Source organism: Pteropus alecto, unplaced genomic scaffold (assembly GCF_000325575.1).
Source record: "Pteropus alecto unplaced genomic scaffold, ASM32557v1 scaffold37, whole genome shotgun sequence".
In the NCBI taxonomy this organism is placed as follows: Eukaryota; Metazoa; Chordata; class Mammalia; order Chiroptera; family Pteropodidae; genus Pteropus; species Pteropus alecto.
Window position 1 is genome coordinate 27910 of NW_006440605.1, and position 22796 is coordinate 50705.

The 22796-nt window shown below is 42.2% G+C and overlaps 1 protein-coding gene across 1 annotated transcript in view; it reads right to left on the reverse strand.

Moving 5' to 3' along the window:
* The window catches only part of LOC102897698 (mucin-16), a 35463-nt gene that overhangs the window by 4521 nt on the left and 8146 nt on the right, over positions 1-22796 (reverse strand). Inside the window, exons 3-10 of the mRNA XM_025050539.1 lie at positions 14727-16495; positions 10969-11036; positions 7751-7923; positions 5872-5907; positions 5573-5635; positions 4744-4868; positions 4589-4656; positions 2653-2825 (exon numbers count right to left, since the gene is read on the reverse strand). Of these exons, the coding sequence (XP_024906307.1) occupies positions 2653-2825; positions 4589-4656; positions 4744-4868; positions 5573-5635; positions 5872-5907; positions 7751-7923; positions 10969-11036; positions 14727-16495 (2475 nt within the window). The remainder of the gene's footprint in view (positions 1-2652; positions 2826-4588; positions 4657-4743; positions 4869-5572; positions 5636-5871; positions 5908-7750; positions 7924-10968; positions 11037-14726; positions 16496-22796) is intronic.

The following is a 22796-nucleotide window of genomic DNA, read 5'->3' on the forward strand; positions in this document are numbered from 1 at the left end:
AGATTCATAAGTGAACAAGAATGGCTACATTTTATTCAGCGCCCTTTATGCCTTATCTGAAAATAATGAACATCATCACCATTATTATAGCCAAAATAAAAATACAATAATAGCTGCCCTTATTTATTAGGAATGTACCATGTACCAGAAATAATGCTGAACACATTACGAGTAAATGAAAAAAAATTATGAACAAGTATGTGTTCCAAGTTTTACCCATGTTCTCTCAATCCATAGAGATAATTTTATCTTTGTTCTCTCAGCTTTCCTCTCTTCACAAAATTTTATGATAGTATGATTTTATTTTTCTAGCTTAGTTTCTACTTCCTGTGATGTATAATATAAAAATCGTGGCAGGTTAAGAGTGGTATGTGGAGGTAAAAGTGTAGTGAGATGGAGAAAAAGTAATGTACATGTGGTTAGGAATATTAGGAAAAACTTAGAGATGGGGTGTGGGATGGGAGGGAGGGAGAGAGAGAGAGAGAGAGAGAGACAGAGACAGAGACAGGAAAGAGGTGGACAGGGAGACAGAGAGAGGGGGAGGAGGAACCAATCCACACGCGAAGCCTGATCCCGTCTGATCTCAAAAGCTAAGCAGGGTCGAGACTGGTGAGTGCTTGGATGGGAAACCACCTAGGAAGATCAGGTGTGGTAGGCATAAAAAATAAAATATAAGGGATTGTAAGCTGACAAGGTCCTTGCAATCTGTGAGGTCAACCAAGGGTTGCCTCGCCTAAAAAACAATAAATAAAAAGTAAATAAATAATAAAAATAAATAAATAAGAGAGACTTGGAGGTCAGGTGGATGGTATAAAACTTGGAGCCTAAAAGAAATTGGGGAAAAGAGAATTTTTCATGAGTGTTTCTCTGGATCATGGATTGCATCTCCTTCAATGCCCTGTGAGAAATGCAAGTAAAGACTGGACCCAGAAGAGCCCTGAGATTTACTTGGGTCAGTGCTGAATGGTCTAATTTGATTTTCAGGACAATCTTTCCTGATACGTATGTTTATTCCATTCTATAAAGGAGACAGAGAGGTTGCATGTCTTGTCTATCATTACACAAAACAGATATCTGTTTTTCACCAATTCACATACTATTAACCACTTCACATACTATTAATTCACCAATTCACATACTATTAACCACTGCTTTGAGTTAGCCCCAATCCTGGAGTTAAATCTCCTATGGACACAGAGTATGATGTGCTATTGTTAATGCAAATACATATTTCAAATCATATATAAAGGGTAAATAATCAAGCACTAGTTTAGATTGTCAGGTCATTAATGCCTCTTCCTGTCCTAAGATTTGAGGCTTTCTCTGGGTGGTGTGCAGTGTTGCCTTGCAGTTAGGAACTTGGAGTTTAGATTCGATCTTGGGTTTGAGTCGTGACTGTGATAATGCATTATGGCTGGATTATCTCAGGCAAATGACTTCCTGTCTGAATGTGTGTGACGGCTCTCTAAAAATGAGTGTTATAACTCACAGGATTTGGAGTAAGATTAATAGGAGATAATATAAATAAAGACGTCATCACAATTCCTGGCACATAATAACCTTTTTTAAAAATTTTATTTTATTATTAGTTTCAAGTATACAGTACATTGGTTAGACATTTATGTAGTTTATAAAACAATCCCCCTAATTGTTCTTTTTTTCCTCTGGCTCTCCACCTAGCCATTACATTAATGTTAACTGTATTCCCTATGCCGCACTCCCCATGGTCCCCATGACCATCTATCAACTACTAATTCAGATAAAGAAAGATAAATACCATATGATTTCACTTATATGTGGAATCTAAGAAACAAAGAGAACAAACTAATCAAAAACAGACTCACAAACATAGAGGACAATCTGGTAATGGCCAGAGGTGAGGGGGGTTGGGGGACTGAAAGAATGGGGTAAAGGGTTAAAGAAGTACATAACCTTTTGATAAGAATTAGCCACTACATTGTTATTATTCTCAGTGTGAGCACTGCTGCCAGAGGGATTGCTGCCAACAATGTTGTGTAAACAGTTATTATTCATGGTGTATTTGCTAAATGTGGTGTTGTTTCATGAACAATTTCATGAGCATCATTCTGGCTAGCCCATGGAAACAGAAAAATGACTTAAGTTGTCATGATGGAGAGAATGAAGTAGAGTGAGGGCTGAACTGGGCACCTGCTGCCCACTGGTGAAGATTTAACCGCAGGGCTCTGCTTCACCCACTTCTTTCTCTAGAGTCTGCATTCTCCAGTTGGGCTCCAATAGGAATAGGAAACATTTCATTCCAGGTGGTGAAAAAGAAAGAAAATTGGCCTCCTATGATGTGTTAAGCATTAAAAAATGAGCCTCCAAGGAAATGCTAGGTTTGTACCAGAACTACAAATCTGTGTACAGAAACTTCTCAACCTCAACATCATTGACATTTTGGTCTAAATCATTCTTCATGGTGAGGAGCTGCCTTGTGCATTGTGGGACCTTTAGCAGCATTCCTGGCCTCTATCCATTAGATGTCATTGTCACCCCATCCAGTCATGACATGAAAATGTCTCTGGACATTGCCAAATGTCCCCTTGGGAGAAGAATCACCCCCAATTGAGAACTACTGGTACAGAGATATAGGGGGCTGTAGGAGATGCCAGCTGCAGCACAGGCACTTACCATTGACATAGAGACTATCTCTCTCCAAGGTGTAGGTGCCCAGCAGGGTGACACCATGAGTCAGATGACTCAGCTCCTGGTACAACTTTTCTCTGTCCATCCTAGAGCCCATGGTGTCAGGATGGTAGGTGCAGATGATGTCCACTCCAGTGGTTGCCCCATCCTTCTCAGTCCTAGAGTGGTAGGGCCAGGGAAATAGAGACGCTCAGAGATACCAGGGAGTTATATACTTTCTTCAGTGCTTCCTTCGAATTGACCCATTCTCCCACATTTTATAACATGCCTCTTTATTGGGTCTTAACTGGTCTCTCAAGCACATTCTTTTCTAGATCCTCTTCTAGGCCTTCTTACTCCATGAAGTGGCTGATCTCCAGGGCTTTATCCTCAGTCAACTTCTATTCTTTTGCCTCTCATTCTTCTGGGATCAGTTAGGTCATACTTGTTGTTTCCACTACCAGCTTTATTATCATGAGGTCTAATCTCAATCTATCTGACCAAGATCTCTCCTGAGCTCAGTGCCATGTAACCAACAGCCTCAGGGATGTCCTACAGACATCTTAATTTCCAAATATCCCAAATTAAGCCTATCATCTTCCTTCCTGAAAGCACAGAAACTGCTCCTCCTCCAATGTTTTCATATCTGTGCCAGAGCTAGAAATGTAAGAGAGTTTCTGAACCTTCTCTCACTCTTTCTCCCCCCATCCAAGTAATAGCCAGGTCCAGTCCAACATCTCACAGGCCTCCCTACCTCCTGTCCCATCATCACTTCAAATTTTCCATTCCTGTATATACGAGTGTCTTACTTAAAATAAATGACATCGTGTCAGGGCTCTGCTTACAAGTCTATGGTTTCCCATGGCTTGGAATAAGTATAACTAATATTTATGAAACACCTATTGTTCTACATTTGCTGTTTATTTTTATCTTTTCAGCTGCTTTGTGAAATCGATGATAATATAATTCCCACTCTACAGTTGAGCAAACAAAGTCATATAGATGTTAAAGAACTTCTGAAACATCACATGGCTAATGGCAAAAACAGATTGTGACTTCATGCCTTTGGACATGAAAACCATTAATGCTCAGCCTTTTGCTGTGCAAAATACTCTGAAAACTTCTTAGTATGCCTTGGACTACTTAGCCAGTCCCCCAATTAATGAACTTTCCTATCTCCCTTTCTTCCTTACTCCCTCTCTCTCTCCCTCATCCCTCCTTTTCTTTCTTTTTTCTTTTCTTTCTTTCTTTTTTCTCTTCTTTCTTTTATTCGATTGCTATTTTCTCCCACACTCTACTCTCCAATTTCATAGAACCTCTCTTATGCACCAGGATATTTCTCATATCTGCTTCATTACTTAAGCTGTGTCACCCATTGAAATAGCTTTGCCGATGTTTCTTCTAGCTAATGCACACTTGACTGTCAAAACTTAGCTCAGGCATTACCTTTCCAGACAGGTTCCACTCAACTCCCCCAGGCTGAGTTAAAAGTTTATTTTCTGAGACCCTATGGCCCCCATGTAGTGCTTTATCATTGTACTAACCCCATTTATATGATAATTTTAAGTCTGTGTGGCTACTGTCCCCTCTATACTGTGGGCACTCTGAGGAAAGGACTTATGACTGACTTTCTCAGTGCCCTTAGCACCTGTCACAGGGTGTGACCGTAGGTATCTCATTTCATGTTTGCTTAATGAGTCAATGCTGCAATTTCTGACAAACGAGCCTCCGTGGATCTGCTTATCCAGATCATTGAAGATGACCTCTTTCACGGAGCCCTCTTTGATGCACTCAGCCAAAGAGGATGACTGCCAAGTCTGAAGCCCTGGAGGGTCCCAATTATTTATGATTCTTGCTTTCTAGTTGTCATGTTCAGGTCCTCACCTCCAGGTGAGCTTGCCTGTGACAGTGCCTTTCATATTGTTAGAAAGGAAAATTTTACCTAAGCAGGGTCAGTCTGCAGCCAGAGTACAGTGGGCCAATGCTGGTGTTCTTGAACAAGAGACCAAGCTGAGGAGGAAGGAGAGACAGTTAAGCTGGGTGGACTGGATGGGACAAGGACAAGACAGGCCAGGGTAGGCATTGATGGGCTCTTACCAAGTGATTCAGGGCCTTCTCAGTGGAGTTGAACTTCGCAGATCCTGGATGCCTCATGTCTGGTGTATAGAGCATGTTTGTGATGGTGAAATTGAGGGTAAAGGGCACTGGGCCTGGACCCACATCTGCAGTTGGAGGGAGGGAAAGAAAAAACATAATCTTAGGCCTGAGATATATGTTGGGGGAAGGGACTAATGTTATCTCTCTGTTCATAGTGTCCAGTTGTTGAGGCCTGAGATATCCCATCTGGGACACCCTGCCTCTTCAGCCAGACAAAGGAGGAGAAGGAACCTCCACGCTAGATGTGTGACATCAGCTCAAAAGGGAGACTAACCCTTTCATCCCAGACTGTCTAAAGGCTGAGAAGTTGTGGACATTATTATGGTGGAAAGAAGAGAGGCTGAAATGTTTTTGCACTCAGACTTGCGCCATAAATACTTGATCAATCAAGAAATTCAGATCATATAATTGCCACAAAGGAAATGCCCATGGAAATAGAAAAAAGACTAGCTATATATAGGAGATGAAGAAATGCGACTTCATAAGTGGAGGTCTGAGCAAGAGCGTGTTTAGCTGAGATATGGAGGACAAGGAGGAACCAGACACAGCTGAGTTCCAAGAACAGTAAGAACATGCAAAAGCCCTGAGGATGGGAGAATGTTTAGACCCTGGAGGAAAAGAAGTGGGGCCGGTGTGGCCAGAGATTAGAGAGCAAAGGAGAGAGTGGAAAAGGCTGTGGCTAGGTACACCATGGCCCAGGCCATGCAGAAATTCATCAGTCACTGAACAGGAGTCGAAGTGTAATGGGACTCAGACATTAGATTTCTACCTGTAGAGCTGCGGGAGGGGGCCAGAGATGCTGGGGATCCTGGAGAGAATGTGGTTACCAGAGCTGAAAGAAAATACAATATAAATAAAAATTACTGAGCCCAATCATGAAGCAATGAGAGGATAGAACTGTTCATGAGAACTTGCATCTCTAGCTTGGCTTAATCTGGGGCTTCTGGTGGACTGTAACTGTTCTGGAGCTGACAACCTGGGAGATGGGGGATGCTTTTCTTCTGCTGGAATAGGCTTAGGGAAGAAGGGTCCCAGGGACATAAGGGCATCCAGGCACTCATTACTCACTGCTAGTGGTGGGAATCCAGTACTGATGGTTGTAACCTGCAGAGAGAGGCAGAGAGGAAGAGTGGGATGGTGGGAGAAGGCTAAGAACAGGATGAGGGGCAGAACTAAAGACTAGTGCACTAACCTCCCTTAGTGCTTTCTCTGAAGCTCATCAATAAATAACAGTTGCTCTTTGTGAGTTAACTGCCTGATACTCTGATGTTCATAATTTCATCCTCATGGCCCAAGTTTAGGCCTGCTTGGGCCATTCTCATTAACCAGAAAGACAATAATGATAAAAGTGCTCTCAATCTTGTGGGAGCAATAATAGGTGCAATAATTTTATATGCGTGTTTCTAGCTTTATTTGTGTTTTCTTTATCTATTAACTATAGTTTTGTCCTTACTCTCTGAGTTTCTCCCACTACCCAACTCTCCAAACACAGGTTGATGTGTGACAGTGTAGTCCTTAGACTCCTGTAATGTCGAATTGAAATAATGAAGAAAAGAGATGGAGAGGGAGAGAGAAGTGAGATTGTGAGTAGAAGAGAGACTTGAGTGTCAACCAGAGAGTATAAAGTTGAAAAATAGAGAAAATAGAAAAGAGAATTTGAATAAGTTGGTTCTGGATCATGGATTGGATCCTCTTTGATGTTCTGTAAGTAATGCAAGTAAAACTTGAACTTATTTTATATTTGATGCTCAAGTGGGTTTTTTCAATGAAATTCCTCTCTGAGACTGGGTCAAGTGGAGCCCTGTGATAAACTTGAACTTGAGTTATTCAGGCTTTATCTCATTTGACCCTCACAATACTCTTAGTTGACTTTTCTTTTTGAAATTTCATTCTGAAAATGGACACTGAAGCCTAGAGAGTTTTCATGGCTTGTCCAGGGCCACATAGTAAGCAAAAAAGCAGGGTCAGGGCTTAATTAAAGCAAGATCTATAACTCACCAAAACTCACACTGATAACTACTGCTTTTAAATAATCTCCAGGTTCCAAGGACTATTGAAATCTAATACAGGTTTTAATCCAGGTAAAAAGAAAATGTTCATGGTGATATAACTGTGACACAATTAATCAAGCTTTAGTTTAAATTGTTATTTATTAGAGACCCCTTTATATTCCTTCCCATGCTGAGATTTGAAGCTTATTCTTGGATAAGTCTGCAGTATAGCCTGGTAGTTAGGGAGCCTATATTTTAGAGTCAATTTAGGGTTTGATCCCTGATATTATCATTTATGTTAATTATCTGACATTGCGAAAATGGATTTCTCTCCTTGAGGCTTGTTTTCTCTTCTGTAAGATATACATAATACCTTAGAGAGTGTTGGGTAGGATTAGTAATACATAATATATATAATGCTCTGGCTCTTGGGAATTCCTCAATAAATATTAGCCTTTAGTGTAGGTGTTACTGTGGTTGCTGTTGCTAAGAGCATTGTTGCAAAGGAATTTATGGCTAAAACATTACTAACAGTTTTGTTGTTTGTTTCTCAGGTGGGGTATAGTTCCAGCTGGCCTTTGGAGGATGAGAAAAGAGCCACAGGCTACCATAAGGAAGTGAAAAAGGTATATTTGTCACTGCATTGGGAACCTGTTGCCTCTTGGGGAAGAGCCGACCCCAATGGCTGCCATAGGCTTGCTCTACCCTCCTCCTTCCCTGATGTCTGTGTGCTCCATTTGGGTTTCTGTGAAGAGTCATTGGAAAGAAGAAGACTGAAAGAAACCTTTATTTTCAGAGCTTGAAAGGTGCTTTTTAGATGATATGAAGGGAGAGAACTGAAACTCCATAGAAATTCTAGGTTGGCCCATTACTATGAACATGAATACAGAGAAATCACACTGCAAGGGAACCCTATCTGGGGAGCAGGAGATTCCAACTGTCACAAAGATACTCACCATTGATGGAGAGACTGTTCCTGTCCAGGATGTAGGGGCCCAGCTGAGTGACACCATGAGTCTGCTGGCTTAGCTCCCAGAACAGCCGTTCTGTGTCCAGCTTGAAGCCTGTGGGATCTGGGTGATGGGTGCAGATTATATTCACTGTGGTACTTGTTTCCTCCTTTTCAGCCCTGGAGAAGGGGGACATAGGAATCAGGACATATAAAAGGTGAATACTCTTGACCACTCCTTCCTTCAGTTGCACCCCTTAGTTTTCATATCAGCACTCTTCCCTAGATTTCATTTGCTTTCTCAAACACATCTTTTTTGTCTCATGTTGGGATCCAGATCCTCCACATCCTTAAATGCAGTGTTCTACAGGTTACTATAGCCATTCCTTAGGTAATGTTCTTCTTGACCCCATTATCTTTTTATTAATTGGTTGAAGCCCCCAGGATACTCCCTGTTCATTCATGACAGCAGGTACAGATGGTGTCACTCCAGTAATAGTTCAGGCCTGCTTGGGCCATAGGTTGGGGGTGTGGGGCCCTCAGGGAAAAAATACTGAGGATCCTAGGGCCAGGTAGCACGCGGAAGGAAAAAGCAAGAGGATTGGAGACCCTGGGGAATGTGAGTGACTCACCCAAGCGGCTGGTTGTGACACTGAGCAACAATCATCACAGTGCCTGAAAGGGGGGATTTTACTCCAAGATGGTAAATCCCAAGGCTGAGGTCAACACTTTGGGAACATGTTTTGGTCAGACAACCAAGTTTGAGGAAAACCAGAGAAAATAAGTTAAAAAGTAATCAGGGAAAATTGGTTTAAGAGTATTTTTGTTCTGAATTTAAGCTGAGCCTACACTCAAAGCAGAAGCTTTACAGGTAGAAAGATCTCCTTCCTCCCTTGCCTGTGAATTATGCTTGCTCTGATCCATACTATTCAAAGCATTCCCATTTTATACCCACATAGTGTCAGGTAGTGGTTCTCAAAGTCTGGCCCATGGACCCCTGGTGTTCCTAAAACTATTACAGGGAGTCCACCAAGTAAAGAATATTTTCTGGTACAGCCACTATGGAAAAGTCTGGAGATTTCTCAAAAAATTTTAAAAAAAATTTATTTTTATACCTTTTATTTATATACCTTTTGGCCCAGCAATTGCACTTCTGGATATTTATCCAAAGAAAACCAAAATTTATAAAGATCTATGCACTCCTATGTTCATGGCAGCACAATTTACAATAGCCAAGATATGGAAGTAACCTAAATGCCCATCAACAGATGATTAGATAAAGAATTTATGGTTAATATATACAATGGAATATTACTCGGCCATTTAAAAAAATGAAATCCTACCATTTGCAGTACATGGTTGGACCTAGAGGTTATTACATTGAATGAAATAAGTCAGAGAGAGAAAGATAAATACCATATGATTTCACTTATATGAGGAATCTAAGAAATAAAAAGAACAAAGTATCAAAAACACACTCACAAACATAGAGGACAATCTGGTGACAGCCAGAGAGGAGGGGATTTGGGGAATTGGGAGAATGGAGTGAAGGGTTAAAGAAGTACAAATTGTAATTGATAGATGGTCACGGGGGTGGGAAGCGCGGCATAGGGAATGCATTTAGCATTAATGTAATGGCTAGGTGGAGAGCCAGAGGAGAGAAAGAGCAGTTAGGGGGATCATTTTATAAACTACATAAATGTCTAACCAATGTACTATATACTTGAAACTAATAATAAAATTAAAATATATATATAATTTTAAAAAGAATATTTTTATATCATCCTAAGACATTATTCTCATGTTCATTATGTGAGAATTATACAGTGACATTCTTTCCGGAGGCTATGAGGTGAAATAGTGTAAAAAAATTGAATGCAGAAGCAAATACCTTGGTATTATCTACTAAGCCAGATATTGAAAGGACTTGCAAAAATGTAAACAATGACCCTCTTCTCATTGTGCTTTTTTGGGGAGGAGAAGAGAAATATGGCTATTGTTTATAAAAATATGTCATTTATGTTAACATGTAATAGATTTATTATTTTAATGAATGAGTGAATATAAAATTTGTTTTAATTTCTAGAATAGTAAATATGGGCAGATTTTACCCCAAGTCCAAAGGCTTTTTGAAGTTCTGAGTACTTTTTAAGAATGAAAATGTTGAACCCAGGAAGTTTGAATACTGCTGACATTGTGGTTAAAAGGAGGGACTCTAGAACTAGAACACCAGTTCAAACCCTACTTCCTCTCCAGCAAGCAAATTTCCTGCTCTGAGCTTCTGTGTTCTCATATGCGAAGTGGGATAATAATGATGTTGTTGCAAGGATGAAGTTAATGAAAATATGTAAATCACTTAGATTATTGGATGGCATGTACTATGAGCAATGTTATCATTATATTATTGATATCCCCATATTATGAAAAGATGGGGTGGGTGTGGTGAGCTAAGCTCATTGGAAGACACTTAATGTATGATACTCCAGGAATCTCTCCTCATGGAGTGACATGAGTCAAGGACCCACCTCTCAGGCAGGATGACTTGAGCTGGCTGTATGCAGAAATCCACGGAGAAGCCATAGAGTCATCAAGTATAAGGAAAAGGTCCTGAGCCCAATGACCTCAGAGGATACTTTGTGAATGTAGGCAAAGAAAAGAAGACAGGCTATTTCTGCAGAGTTCAGGTCCATCTGAGAGTATTAAAATTGCAATATATCCTGCTGGTACTCAACATTTAGTTTGTTTTTCCTTTCAGTTTAGTAAGACTTCTTTGGGAAAGTCCCTACCTCTTTTCAGGGAATAAACTGCAGAACTTTAGTGCTCAGAGTTTGTCTCCAGTAGGGTAGATATGAACTGGTACAGGGAGAGTATTAAGGGCTGCGCGAAGATAATTGGTAAAGATGCTATGCTAGCTGGAACTATGAGATCCCATTAATTGAACATTCATAATGGAGCAGGCATTGCAATGAAGATTAACAATCCCAAGAGTAAGGTACTGTTATTATCGCCTTTTTATAGATAGTGTGATTGAAGAACAGGAAGGTTGTTACTTGCCCAAAGTCACACAGCTAGCAAATGGAAGAACAGAGGTTCAAACTCAGGCACCTTAAATCCACTGTTATACTGTCTCTCAGTAAAGGTACAAGTAACTGTGGTTGACCAGGGCGGGGGAGGCAAGAAAGGAGAGAAGTAGGGTTCCTGTAGGTGCTTCGGAGGAGGTCTCACCTGAGCAAGGCCAGTCTGCAGCCAGCATAGAGGGAACCAATGCTGCTGTTCTTGAACAAGGGCCCCAGCTGGGAAGGAATGAAAGGGACATGAGCAGGAGGGGCCAAGACAGCAGCCTGTGGCATGATGGGGGAAAAGTAAGAAGTGGTAGGGGGCTCTCACCAGCTGCTGCAGGTGTCTCTCAGTGGCATTGAATATCTCAGAACCCAAATTTCCCATGTCCTCCATGTAGTGCAGATTGGTAATGGTGAAGTTGACAATAAAATGCATCAAGAAAGGAATTACAGCTGCAATGAGAGAGAGTAAAATGAAGCCAAGTCTTCAGTCGGGCCTGGGGCTGAGGATGGAGGGTAGGGTTCTGATGTACACCTTAACTCCAGTGCTAAATCAGGGCCTTGCCCAGGCTGTTCTCCTTAAGACATTTCATGTAGAAGTCGCTGTCCAAGACCTTCACACACAGGGTGATGAACCATCCCAGTTTCCCTGAAACCATGTGGAGTCCTGGAATGCAGACTTTCAGTTTTAGAAATGTGACTGTCCCAGGCAAACTAAGAAGCGTTGGTCAACCTACTCCCACTTCCCCTTGACTCTTACCATTTCGGCACCTGCCAGCACTTGCATCTCTTTGTCTTAGGGAAATTAACAGGCCCAGGGAGTATCCCTCTAGCAAAATTGTTGAGAGTTTGTGGATAAATACCCCAGCTTCCTCACCCTATATCGGTTGACTCTAAGGTGCATATTGTATGCATTCGCTCCTCCAGGATCCATAACTGTGAGACAAGTTTCTGTTGTTGAAGCCTGCCAGTTTTTGGTACTTTGTTATGGCTGCTCTGGCAAACTAATACACGAAATGACCCAACAATTCCTTTTCTGGTGAAGTAAGTCCTCACTTAATATTGTCAATAGGTTCTGTGACTTTAAGTGAAACAATGTATAAAGAAATCAATTTTACCATAGGCTACCTGATATACACAAGAGTGAAGTTCCTATGGCATCTCACCAATGTTATAACAAAACGATATTGAACAAATTGATGTTGTTTGAGGATCTGCTGGTACTTGTACATCCATGTTCATAGCAGCATGATTGACAAGTCAAAAGGTAGAAACACCCTGAGTATCCATTCAATAGGTGAATGGACAGATAAAATGTGGTCTACTTGCAGAATGGAAAATTGTTCACCCATAAACAGGAATAAAGTCTTGACACATACTACAACATGGAAGAAACTTGAAAACATTATGCTAAAATAACTGAAATAAGCCAGTCACAGAACAAAAAGCATATTGTACAATTCCTCTTACATGGGATATCTATAATAGGCAAATTCATGGAGATAGTTAGTAAATTAGCAGTTACCAGGGACTAAGTGGAGTAAGGAAAGGGGAGTTATTGTCTAATGGGTACACAGATCCTGTTTGAGGTGATAAAAAAAAAATTTTAGAAATAGATACAGGTGATAGATAACAACAGTTTGGATGTAATTAATACCACTGAATTGTATATTTAAAATGGTAAAAATCTATATTAAAGAGAGAAAATTAAAAAGTTATTCTTACTTTTTCCTGAAGTCACACTCACAGAGGCCAAGGTAGATATCTCAGGTGTGGTCACAGGGACAAAAGAACTTCCAGATAGTATACTCGAAGTGGTTGTAATCTCAGCCATGGTAGAGCCTGAATGTGTGGCAGCTGAGTTAGTGGTCTCAGGAGTTGTAGTTTTCAGGATAGTAGTTGGACTTGATCCATCTCCATAACTGGTTTTAGGTGCAATCAAGGTCACAGTGCCCCCAGTTACAGTCTTGGAAAATTCTGGGAGTCCAACTGAGGCTGCAGGTGATGAGGCTTGTGTGCTCCAGGAAGTTATGGTATAAGATTCATCTGTGGTTGCAGGGGTACTGGCAGGCCCAAGAACACCAGAGAAATCAGTCAGAGTTGTAGTATCTGTACTGGTTTCTGATGCTGGACTGGTGGCCAGTAAGCCTGTGGTCTCTGATAAACCATGGAAAAGAGTTGAAGTTGAAATAGTTGTGCTGAGGTCTGTCCCAGGGGTAAAAAGTGAGGCTGTTTCTACAGGAACATGTAGTGAGACAGTTGGACTCAGATCAAATCTGCTAGTCTCATTCACAAGTGTGGTGAAGACAGAGGATGATGCTTTTGGTGGACCAAGAGAAACAGTCCGAGTTGGAAGAGCTGCACTAATCTCCGAACCAGGTCGTATGGATAGTGAGGTTGTGATATCTGGTAAATGAGGGAAAACAGCTGAAGCAGAAAAATTTACACTTGTCTCTGAACTGGGGTGGGTAACCAATAAGGCTACAGTTGCTGGTTCGCCAGAAGAAAGAGTCAGAGTTGGAATGGCCATGCTGGCATCCATCTCAGAAATTGTGACTTGTGAGGTTACCTTATCTGGTACACCGGGAGAAATGATTGGAGTTGGAGCAGTTGAACTGGCTTCTGCCTTAAGCTTAGTGTCCATTGAAGATGTAGATTCTGATTCATTATGGGAAACAACGGGGGTTGTTTGGGGAATAATTAGGCTGGTCTCTGCAGAATGGGTGTTCAAGGAAACTGTTGTATCTGGCTCACCAGCAGAAACGGTCAGGGTTAAAACAGCTGAATTTGCTTCTATCTCAGAATGTGTGGCCCATGAGGCTGTGGTCTCTTGTTCATGTGGGAAATCAGTCAGAGTTGGAAAAGTTGTACTTGTCTCTGCTCTAGAACTAGTAAGCAGTGAGGTCACCACTCCTGATACATCAGGGGAAACAGCTGTAGTTGGAACATCTAAACTAGCTTCTGCCCCAGGACTGGTGGCTGTTGAGAATGTGTTATCTGATTCATCGTGGGAAAAATTTGTAGTTGTTCTTGAAACAGGTGTGCTGGTCCCTGCAGAATGTACCCTTAAGGCTGTTGAATCTGTCTCACCAGGGGAGATAGTCAAAGTTGGAACAATGGAACTGGCTTCTGTCCCAAGGAAGGTGATCCATGAGTCTGTAGCCTCTGGTTTGTGTGGGGAATCAGTCAGAGTTGGAAAAGTTGTATTGATCTCTGCCCCAGAACTGGTGCCCAGTGAGGCCACCAGCCCTGGTGCAATAGAAGAGACAGTTGGAGGTGAAATGGCTGAGCTGATCTGCACCCCAGGATGAGTGGCCAATGAAGCTGTGATTGCTGGTTCGCCAGGAGAAAGAGTCAGATTTAGAATAGCTGTACTGGCATCTGTCTCAGAGCTAATGACCTGTGAGGTATCTGGTACACCAAGAGAGACAGTCAGAGTTGGAACAACTGAACTAGCTTCTGTCCCAGCGTTGGTGGCTGATGAAGGTGTGCTGTTTAATACACTATGGGGAAAACTAGGCATTGTCTTGGAAACAATGCCCTCTGCAGGATGGTTGACCAATGAAACTGTTGTATCTGGTTCACCAGAGAAATCAGTCAGAGTTGGAATAGCTGAACTGGCTTCTGTTTCAAATTGGATGACCCAGGAGGCAGTGGTCTTCAGATGAACTTGAGAATCAGTCAGAGTTGAAAAAGTTGCATTGGTCTCTGCCCCAGAACTAGTGGCCCGTGAGGTCACCACCTCTGACACCAAAGGTGGGATAGTCCTAGCTGGAACAGTTGAACTGGCTTCTGTTCCAGGACTGGTGGCCCTTGAGGATGTGCTGTCTGATTCACTATGGGAAGCATAGGGAGTTGTCTGGGGGGGAAATGGGCTGGTATTTGCAGGATGGGTGACCAAAGGGACTCCTGCATCTCGTTCACCGTTGGAAGAGCTAAACTGGCTCCTGTCTCAAAACGGGTGACCCATGAGGCTGTGTTCTCTGGTTTGTGTGGGAAATCAGTAAGAGTTGGAAAAGTTGTACTTATCTCTGCCCCAGAACTGGTGACCAGTGAGGTCACAGCCCCAGAGGAACCAGTCATAGTTGGCATAACTGAACTAGTCTGTGCTCCAGAATGAATGACCCATGAGGCTGTGGTTGCTGGTTCACGAGGAGAAAGTGTCAGAGGTGGAATAACTGTACTGGATTCTGTCTCAGAACTAGCGGCCTGTGAGGTCACCATATCTGCTACACCAGGGGAGATGGGTATATTTGGAATAGCTGAACTGGTATCTGTCTCAATACTGGTGGCCACTGAGGGAGTGTTGTCTGAATCATCATGGGAAACAGGGGTTATCCTGAGAACGGTTGAGCTGGACTCTGCAGGATGGGTTACCAAGGAGACCTTTGTATTTGATTCATGCAGGGACTCGGTCAGATTTGAAAAATTTGTACTGGTGCCTGTTCCAGAATTAGTGATGAAGGAAGTCACCATAGCAAGCGCACCAAGTGAGACAGTCATTGTTGGAATGGCTGTACTGGATCCTGCCCCAAGACTGGTGGCTGTTGAAGATGTGATATCTAATTCGCTATGAGAAAAAGATGTGATATCTAATTCACTATTAGGAGTTTTTCTGGAAACAGGGGTGCTTGTCTCTGCTGAATGGACCAAAGAGGTTGCTGTATCTGGCTCATAAGGAGAAACAGTTATAGTTGGAACAATGGAATTGGCTTCTACCTCAGGATGAGTGACCCATATGTCTGCTGTCTCTGGTTCATTCAGGGAATCAGTCAGAGTTGGAAAAGTTGTACTAGTCTCTGCCCTAGAACTGGTGACCTGTGATATTTCCACCTCTGATACACAAGAGGAAAGAGTCAGAGCTGAAATGGCTGAATTGGTCTTTGCCCCAGGATGGGAAACCAATGAGACTGTTGTATCCGGCTTATCAGGGGAATCAGTCAGGATCTGAACAACTGGGCTAGTCTCTGCTCCAGAACTAGTATCCGGCGATGTCATTAGCCCTGGCAAACTAGGGGAGACAGTTGAAGTTGCGGTAGATGAACTGCTCTGTACCCCAGGATGGGTGATCCATGAATCTGTGGTCTCTGATTCATCTGTAGAACTAGTCAGAGTTGGAATAAACATACTTGTCTCTGCCCCAGGACTAATAACCAGTGAGGTCACCATCCCCGGTATACTAGGGGAGACAGTCAGAGTTGGAAGAGTTAAACTGACTTTCTCCCCAGAACTGGTAGCTGTTGGAAGTGTGCTGTCTGATTTGCTATGGGAAACATTCAGGGTTGCCCTGGAAACAGTTGGTCTGACCTGCACAGGATGGGTAACCCTTGAGGTTGTGGCCTCTGGCTCACCAAAGGAAACAGCCAGAGTTGGAACAGCTGAACTGGTTTCTGCCCAAGAACTAAGGACCAGTGTGGGTGTGGTCTCTGATTCTCTATTGAACATAGATGGGGTTGTCCTGGAAAATGCTGTGCTGGTCTCTGCTCCAGGTCTGGTGGCCAAGGCAGCTGTCATCTCCAGAACATCGGGGGAAACATCTGGGGTTGTAACGATCATTCCTGTTGTGCTTGTGCTGGCCGTTTTACTTGATGTCCTGAGGAGAGTCAACATTCCCACAGTAGGAGTAGAGACTCTGGTGGTCAAAATCGCTGTGGTGGTGGTCTCTGCTCTCTCTATTCCTCCTGTTGGTAGTCCTGTGAATTGCAGGTTGGACATACAGTTTGGACACAACAATTACCATTTACTAGACTAGCAAGAGCTTATTTTTTCTCCATATGAGAAAAGGGAGAAAAATGTCTCTGTCTGAAATGTATCTGAAATGCTTCTGGAATAGGAAAATGAATTTGATTGACATTCCCCTAACTTCCCCGTCTCATCTTGGGCTATAACTCCTCCATGAATTCTTGACCACATCCTGTTTCCAAATGTTTCTGTACTCTGCAACCTGTGAGTCTTTGTTCAAGCTATTTTCTCTGCTTGCCATGCCCACTTCTCATAAGATTCCTTACTTTCTGTCCTACTTCAAATCTCAGCTCAAATCTACCTTTACAAATCCATATCAGAATTCACCTCTCCCTGCTCATTATCACTTTATTATACTGTCTAAACCTGTACTACGCCATGCCTCAGTGTCCTTGGTAATAGCTATTAATGTCTGCTTGCTTGGCATATAGTAGGTACTCAATAAATATTTGTTAAATTAATGAATTAATTAATAAATGAATACATAGATGGATAGATACACATAGGCATGTCTCCTCTTACTTGAGAGAGATCATGTATCATTGTGCTTAACAGCTTGGGCTCTGGAATTAGATAGTCCTTCACTAAGATTCTGGCTCCTCCACTAAACAGATGTATTACCAAATCTTGCTAAATCTCCATTTTCTTATCTGTAAAGTAAGGATAAGTATAGTGGCCATCTCAGAGTGTTGATAAAAATGCACCAAGAACAGTGCCTCCTAGCTCACAATAAGACATTATTACTACTACCACTATTGTTATCTACCATTACTACTGTTATTACTACTGTTATTATCGCTGTTACCTATTGTTACTGCTGTTAGTATTACTGTTACTACTACTGTTGCTAGTACTATTACTCTCACTGCTGCTAACTACCATTACTGCTGTTACTATTACTGTTGCTAATATTGTCATTATTATCAACAGTAATGCTACTACCTACCATTATGTTGTTATTACTACTGTTACTACTGCTATTAATACTACCACTTCTACTATCTGCCATTACTACTGTCACTCTTACTATTGCTATTACTACCGTTACTATGACTACTAGAGTTGTTACTACTGTTGCTACTACTATTACTACAGTTATTACTATTGTTACTGCTATTATTGCTGTTATTACTACTACTTCTACTTTTTGTACTTCTACCATAAAATAAATGTTTACTAAATTGAATTTATCAGAAAACACACTGGCTTGCCAAGGTGCCTGAAATTTAGCCTCTGAGGAAGAGTAAAGTGGCATTGGCTGAGACAGCAACTATTGACAAGGGCTTCAAAAAATGATTCTCAGGAAGGAGGAAGAACCACCTGGAGGCTCCTCTATAGAAATCACAAAGCCTACTGGAGCTTGGTGCAGGAAAGGAAACAAAATTAAGAGGATTTTGACTCTGATAGTGAAGTCATGCCCTTCTGTTGCTGAGAATACCCTGAAAAATATAGTTCTGAGAGTAGACATTATAAAGTCCTTAATATGTATTTGATGATGATGATGATGATGATGATGATGATGATGATGATGATAGCAATGATGAGCAACTACAAAGCACCTGGCATGATTTCTCTTCTCTCTTTGATCATCACTAAAACATTGAGTGTACACTCTATTATTGTCATTTTACAGAAAAGAAAAACAGAAACAAAGATCATAATTTGCCAAGGCCACACAGCTATTAACTGATAGTGTGGAAATTTGAACATAGTTTTGTCTGCATCCTAAACCTATGTTCATAATCACTGTATGTATTAGTTCTCTAATTGAATTTAAAGATCTTGTGGAGTCCAGGATGGAAAGACAAGGATGTGAGGGGAAAATGTCCATTTGGGGAGAGTAACAAGAATTGTCTAGTTCATTGATTCTCAGCTTGGGGCAGTTTTGCTCCCAAAGGACACTGACTATGTTGGGAGACATCTTTGGTTATCGCAACTGTGTGTATATGGAGGGTACTACAGGCATCCAGTGAGTATAGACCAGGGATACTGCTAAACATACTATAATGCATGAACAACCCCCTACAATAAATAATTATCTGCCCAAAATATCAATGGTGCTGAGGATAAGAAACCTTACTTTATATTGAAAGGAGTCAATGGATATTATTGGCTATAACTCATAAAATTTGCTATATAAATGTTAGTTTTCACCTGAAGCCTGATGATCCATTCATTAGTGACCTGAGGTAGCCAGCTCTGTCAATACCCACTCACATTTCATAAGCACTCACTGTTGCACTGTTGCACTTAGTGACCCCAATGGGATCCTATGGCAGCCCCTTAGACTTCACTCAGTCTGTAAGTGGGGCAGGCCAGAAATGCTGAGGGATATCACCTCAAAAAGCAAACAGGCTACAGTCAATGATAAAAGGAAGTTGGATGATAAATACCTCAGGCATTTCACTCCTTGTATAGGACAATGCTGAAGTGTTCTATGCTATCTCTCTGAGGTCCTCAGTGGTATTGACACTCTGAAGCCCACGCCTGTGACCTGCTCATGATTGCACCTTGAATCAACTTTCTTCTTGCATCAACTTGTTTTCTCCAGTACTTCCTAGGATCAGCCTCCACTTGAAATAAACTACTCACCCCTCATCCTTAATTCAATTCTGCTTCTTGAGACCCAACCGAAAATACCTGGGTTACAGGATAAAACTAATAACCTGAATGGGGGTGATTCTGTCCAAAGCCTGGATCTTGCAAAAAGTCTCCATAATGTACTATTAAAATAGTCTGGTCTCTAAAAAACTTGGGAGTAGTTTAACAGGTATGGGGAGCTTTAACTTTTAGCTATGTAGTGAGGAGAACCTCTTGCTATATAAACCTGTACCTCTTAAACTCTCAAGCAGAACAATAATACTGTGAAATGTTAGTAGGTGCCTGTCATACAAAAAGATTATGCAGTCAAATAATTGCATAAACCCTGTATTGAATAAAGCTAAACAAGTTTCTTTACAGTAGGATTTCTCAGAGCCTTTACTATTCTTATGCATGTTATAACTTTCCAGGAAAGAAAAACATATTTACCAAAATTTTTGGCCAAACTTCTTTGTCTTTTTGTTAAAGGCTATCCAAGCATTACCAAGGTTTAGAGGCTTTTTGAATACTGTTTTTTGCCCATGCCTTTGGTCTTATCTCCCACCATTTCATCCTCATATTTCATACTTTAGCAAAAGTGAATTTTTTGTAACAACCAGATATTTCCAGGTTTTATTCCTCTCTGTGCATTTGCATATGGATTTTTCCGCTATTCAGAATGACTTCATAAACTTCCTTTGTCTTCCTGATAAACCCCTATTTATCCTTTCAAATGCAATTCAAATATTACCTGCTCCATGAAGCCTTCCCTCTACAGATGTGTATACACACACACACACACACACACACACATTCACATCACACTTTTAAAGCTGTATCATAATTACTTTGTTCCTTTGCTGTCTTTTGTCCCCTTCTGAACTAGAGCAACATGGGTGCAATGCCAAAATATTTTCATCTGCTCATCTTTGGTTTATAGCATAGTCTCTAACACACAATAAGCTATTAATAAGCATTTTCAGAATTAAACTGAGTTGAATTTGGGAAGTTGACATATTCAACCTTGAACTAAACTCACTTGGCATGTTATGAGGGAAGGGAAAATGGTAACATCCACCCTGTCACCATCAGACAAAGATCCAGCTAAGACAAAACCATGGAAATCCACATAATTTTTTTTCTAAGAAAACATTTAGGATTTTCCAGTCAAGATGGTGGAGTAGGTAAGTGCTATGCTTAATCTTTCTCACAACCACATCGGAATTACAACTAAACTATTTAACAGCCATTATTGGGAGTCACCTGAAATCCAGCTGATCAGAAGTCTTGCAACTGAAGACATAACCTCAAGACTGGGTGGAGACCCGAATGGGCTGGGCCCACTTCTCCATGTGTTGGTTGAGAATCAGGAGTAATATTTCAGCTGTGGAGGTCCCCCACAGAGAGGTTCTGGCCCCGCACCAGGCTCACCAGCCCAGGGTTCCAGTGCTCAGAAGAGAAGTCCCCACAACTCTGGCTGTGAAAACCAGTGGAGATTGTGTCTGAGTGAGACGGAGGATGGCTGGAGTTGCAGACATTCTTCTTCAGGGGTCCACACATGGACTTACTCACTGATTGACTCACCCACTCTGAGCTTCAGCACTAGGACAGCATTTCAAAAATCACCAGGGACAGGGAGGAACTGAATTGTCTAGTTTCAGGGCAAGGTCTAGGTGGGCAGCTTTCTTCCAGACAGAAGTACTGGCAGAATACATTGTTTCTTTGTTGAGCTCTGCCCGCTTTCAGCATGTAGATGCAAGTGACAAGATATGTGAGTCTCCATCAGTATGACTAACACTGGTTGTCCTGCCCTAGTGATTCCCTGAGACAATTCGTAGGCCCACCCAAGCCAATCCCAGTAGACTTTCCATACAAATGGCCTGTCTTGGCTCATGCTGCAGACTTTCCTAAAATCTCTCCAAGGTTCACAAAACCCAAACAAGCATCCTTTGGCCTCTGCATGCCCTGTACCTCTTCTAAGCACCCTCAAGCCTGGTACTAGCAGCAACTGGCCTTGGATAACAGCTTGGCCTCTCAATGCACCTCCAAGCCCAGTGTGGGTGACATCTATTGACAGATTGCTGGGTGACTCTTGCCAGGGCACAGGCTGCAGCTGAACTTGATCTGCAGTGGGGCCCCTCCTAGAAAGTTCCAGATCTAGCACACCTGGTGGCCAGCTTCAGTCTGAAGCCGAGCACCACCTGGAGCTGCATCCAAGGATGCCACATCCAAAGGGTAGACTTGGCAGGCATCAGAGCCCTGCTAAAGTGAATGCTCTTCCATAGAGTTAGTCCTTGCACAATAGCTCCTCCCCTGTAGTCACCGACCAGTATTCACAACCAATCAGCCCGAGGGTCAATCCTTCCCATTGACATGCAAACAGCAACCAAGATTCAACTATAACAGAAGGCATACATGACACATACAAGGGGTACACCTGGGGCACTAAGCTCAGAGGACAAGAGAGGACTATGCCACTGGGTCCCACAGGACACCTACTACATAAGGCCACTCTACTAAGACTGGGAGATATAGCAGCTCTACCTAATATATAGAAAGAAACAATAGGAGGCAGCGAAAATGGTAAGGCAAAGAAATATGTCCAAACAAAAGAAAAGAATAAAGCTCCAGAAAAAAACTCCACGAGATGGAGACGAACAATCTACCAGATGTAGAGCTACAAACACTGGTTATATGGATGCTCAATGAACTTAGGGGAAGAATAGATTAACTCAGTAAAAACTTTAACAAAAAGATAAAAAACAAAAATGGATTCTGGGGGAAAAATGGCATAGATTATAGAGGCTTTGTTCATCCCTCTTGTGACCAAATCAAAGTTGTGACAGAAACACGAAGCAAACAGCAAGCAAAGTTGCTAGGGATCTAGACAAACAGAAGCACTACAACTACGGAGAGAAATAATTAATCAACCTGCAATGGCAGAAGGTAGAAGGGAGCAAGGATGCGAGACTGCCCATTCCCCAGCAGCTGAGTGGGACAGAGGCTAAAGCAGCTGCAACTGACAGCTACAGATGCCTCTTAAAGGGGCCGTGTCCACGAACAGAATTTTGCAGTGACAGACGTGCTCATTCTAAGTACCAACACTGGGTCAGCTCCATGCGGGACACCAGGGAATTACAGGGGAACACTGAGTTGTCAGAGTGAGGGCCAGAGGCAAGGATCTCTCCTGGGCAGAAATGCAGGCGCTATCCATTGTTCTTCTGTTGAGCCCTCCCCCATTCCCAGTGTGCAGACATAGCACCGCAATAGCTGAGACATCATCAAACTGGATAACAGAGATCACTCTACCCAGAGGACTCCCTGAAACTTCACCTCCCCCAACTCACAGCCCCACCAAAGCCACATCCAGTCATGTCCTTAGCGAGTCAGGTGCCCTTTGCAGAGCAGCACCTAGACTCACACTGGAGACAGTTGGCCTCAGTTTCTGGTATGGCCTTTTGAGGCAACTATAAGCACAGCATCTGTGATTTGCTTGCTGAATCTTAACAAGTAGCCCTGGTGGGTGAAGTTTGGCCTGCAAATAAACCCCTCTCAGGACTGTGCCACTGGACACCTACTTCACAAATCCACATTAATAAGCCTGGGAGACTTAGGAGCTTTGCTTAGTACATAGAAACAGACATGGAAAGGCAGCCAAAATGGGAAGACGAA